Source organism: Geospiza fortis, unplaced genomic scaffold (genome assembly GCF_000277835.1).
Source record: "Geospiza fortis unplaced genomic scaffold, GeoFor_1.0 scaffold1155, whole genome shotgun sequence".
NCBI classification, from domain to species: Eukaryota; Metazoa; Chordata; class Aves; order Passeriformes; family Thraupidae; genus Geospiza; species Geospiza fortis.
In genome coordinates, this window is record NW_005054795.1 from 37,442 (window position 1) to 40,636 (window position 3,195).

Genomic DNA, 3,195 nt, shown 5'->3' on the forward strand with positions numbered 1-3,195 from the left:
TGGGACAGGGAATCCGGGACTGGGACCGGGAATGGGGACAGGGAGCGGGAATGGGACAGGGAATGCGGGACTGGGACCGGGAATGGGGACAGGGAGCGGGAATGGGGACAGGGAGCGGGAATGGGACAGGGAATGCGGGACTGGGACCGGGAATGGGACAGGGAATACGGGACTGGGACTGGCAATGCGGACAGGAGCCGGGACCGGGATTGCGACCGGGAATGGGAACAGGGACCGGGAATCCGGAACCGGGAATGGGACTGGAAATACGGGAAAGGGACCGGGAACGGGAGTGGGAATGGGAACGGAACAGGGATGGGAACCGGGCAAGAGGGACGCGGGGAATGGGAGTAGCGGGAGCGGGGAGGGGCCGGGAACAGGAGCGACACTCGGGCGAGGGGACACCGAGGACCGGGCCGGGGGAGTTAACGGCTCCAGGGGATGCTGTGCCCCTGCAGTGTGGGCAGAGGGGACGGCGAGCAGAGGAGACACCAGAACGGGGTGGGGGGACACCGGGGACAGGGAGTCCTGACCGGGGGTTTAACGGAGCCTGGGGACACTGTGGACTGGGCAGTGGGGACACCGGAAGAGAGGAGTGACGCCGGACCGAGGGGGACACGGACTGGGGGGTGACACCGAGAAGGGGGGACACCGGGACAGGGGTGATCCTAGGACACGGGATGACACCGAACAGCGGGGACACGGAGCAGGGGGTGACACCGAGCAGGGGGGACACCAGACTGAGGTGACACCGGCGGGTGTCCCCAGAGACTGAGCGGCTGCTGAGCTGTGGCCCCAGGTACAGCACATCCGAGGCAGCTTTGGTGCCGGTGCCCATAGACAGCGAGCTGGGACAGTGGGGATGGCAGGTGGGGACACTGGGGACAGTAGCACAAGGGGCTGCGATACCAGGGAGGGAGCACGGGGACATGGGGACACTTTGAAAGGGACGCTGGGGTGTCCTGGGACAAAGCATGGCAGCATCACCGTGGTGAGAAAGGAGCTGATGGCAGTGGTGGCCTTTGTCCCAAACCATAGGGTGACACTGCTTTGGGGTGAAACATAGTGGTGTCACCAGGGTGAGACAGGGCCTGGCCATGGAGGACTTTGTTCCCAAGCATGGGGTGACACCGTTTTGGGACAAAACACGCCATTGTCACCATGATAGGACATGTGGTGACAGAGGTGGTGGCCTTTGTCCCCAAGCTGATCCTGTTCAGGCTCAGCAACCAGCTGGTGCTGGCCTTCAAGGAGGACAACACAGTGGCCTTCAAGCACCTGTTGGGCTACAAAGACGGCACCAGTGACACCCAGGCCATCTACACCTGCAGGAACCTCCTGGAGCACCTGGCCTTTGTCCTCAAGAAGGTGGCATGGGGATACTGGGAAGGGTTGGGGACATCGGGGGAGTTGGGGATGTTGTGGGGCTTGAGGCCAAGGGGATGTCCTGGAGCACATGGCATACGCCCTTTAGAAGGTGGCACAGGGACACTAGGCAGGGCTGAGGACACCAGGAGAGACTGGGGACATCAGGACCTCCTGGAGCACCCTGCGTACTCCCTCAAGAAGGTGCCACGGGGACACTGGGAGGGGTTGCAGACACAGTGGTGGTTTGGGGACATGGAGGTTCTCAGGGCTATGGAGGGGACTGGGGACACTGGGGTGACGTGGGGACACTGAGGTACCACAGGGCCACCTCCAGCCCCATGTCCCTTTCCCCACAGTACCTGGCTGTCTCCAACAAGGCCCTTGGCCACCACGTTTTTGCTCACTTCGGTTTGGTCAGCATACTGTGTCAGAATTATAGGGGTCTCAGTCTCAGTCCTTGGCAGGGGGGCTTCAATCTCCGTCCCTCACGGTGGTAGTGAAACAGACGAAGGATCTTCCATGGGGGGGACCACCAAAATTGCCCCAGCAAGTTCATTCGGCCAAGAGGTGGAAAAATTCCTGGACTACTGTCGCAAAGCAGGTGCAAGCATACAGGGCACATCGCCCCCTTAACCAGGCCCTGCTAGAAGCAGTGTACCATGGCAGCAAATACACCTGCAAACAATCACTTGGCAGGCCAGAACTCTGCTCAGGGGCCTCAGGACCTTGGTGTGCACCCACCTCAAGCAGGCCAAAATTCTGATCAGGGTCCTCAGGTTTAAGAGCCGAAATGAGGGATGTGGGACTCTAGGAGGCTCTTCAAAATGCAGTTTATTACATGCAAGATGTTACAGCAGTCCAGGGTCGTGGGCGACAGAGCCTGTGCCTACGGCTGTCAGCTCCAGCTGCAGGCGGGCCTGGAGACCCTTTGGTTTTGGTTACAATGCATTAGATACTTTTCTTTGCTGAGCATCTTAATACAGTAGAACCAACCTATACCTTAACTTTAATCTGTAGCCTATCATAACTACTATAATTACCATATTCGTGTTACTATTCTCCAATCACTAAAAGTTAGTACATTACAGTTTAAGCTAGAAGTTGTTTTTCAGTTTTCTTGCACTGGAAAATTCTGAGACCTTTTTTCTACTTGCAACATTTACTGACTTGTTTGCCTGTGCTATTTTTCTGCTTGGTAAAAACATCTTGTTTGAGGTGAGGTGGGTTTATCCTTTGCTCTAAGCCATAAAAACCCCTTCTAACTAACATAGCCTCATTGGTTATCCAGTGAGACTGGCTCAGCAATTCTTTTCTTCTATATCAAAACTTGCTTCCATCTCTATTCCTTCATCAGATTCTACATTTAAAATTCTTTCTGCTAAGCATACATATCTGTGATACTTTCTTGCCAAACTTCCATCCTTCCCAACACCATAGGGGCTTCACCTGCTTGGCCTGCTTGATTTCAGCACACGTATCACAGTCATGGATAACCTGAAAAACACTGTCCGTGGTTCAATCTACCCCTTTGTCTCGTGGCCACTTAGAGATGGCATCTCTGCCTTGATGATCTGAGGCATCATGGGCCCATCGAGCTCGGAGAAACTCCCCCTTGTGTTGCCAATCTAGAGATCTGTCTTGGACACCTCTATCTTTGCCACCTGATCTTACCTGCTGATTGTTTCGGTGGTTCCTCATTAGCCTGACTCTTGGGACATGGGCATCTACATGGCAGACTTTCACAGGCATCTTCTCTAGCCAAGGGGCAATGTCTTTCCATTCATCAGCAGCCTAGACTGGTTTTCCTCCACGCTGCCAGTTGGCCTT

General features: G+C 55.6%; 1 protein-coding gene across 2 annotated transcripts in view; it reads left to right on the plus strand.

Annotated features, from left to right (window-relative positions):
- The first annotated feature begins 1,015 nt into the window (after positions 1-1,015).
- LOC115949135 (mucolipin-3-like) overlaps positions 1,016-3,195 on the plus strand; it is a 9,662-nt gene continuing 7,482 nt past the window's right edge. For both annotated transcript variants that reach the window (XR_004082756.1, XM_031065479.1), the window contains exon 1: positions 1,016-1,368. Coding sequence is in view for 1 of the 2 variants with exons in the window: in XM_031065479.1 (XP_030921339.1) it covers positions 1,162-1,368 (207 nt within the window). In the remaining variant the exon portion in view is untranslated. The remainder of the gene's footprint in view (positions 1,369-3,195) is intronic.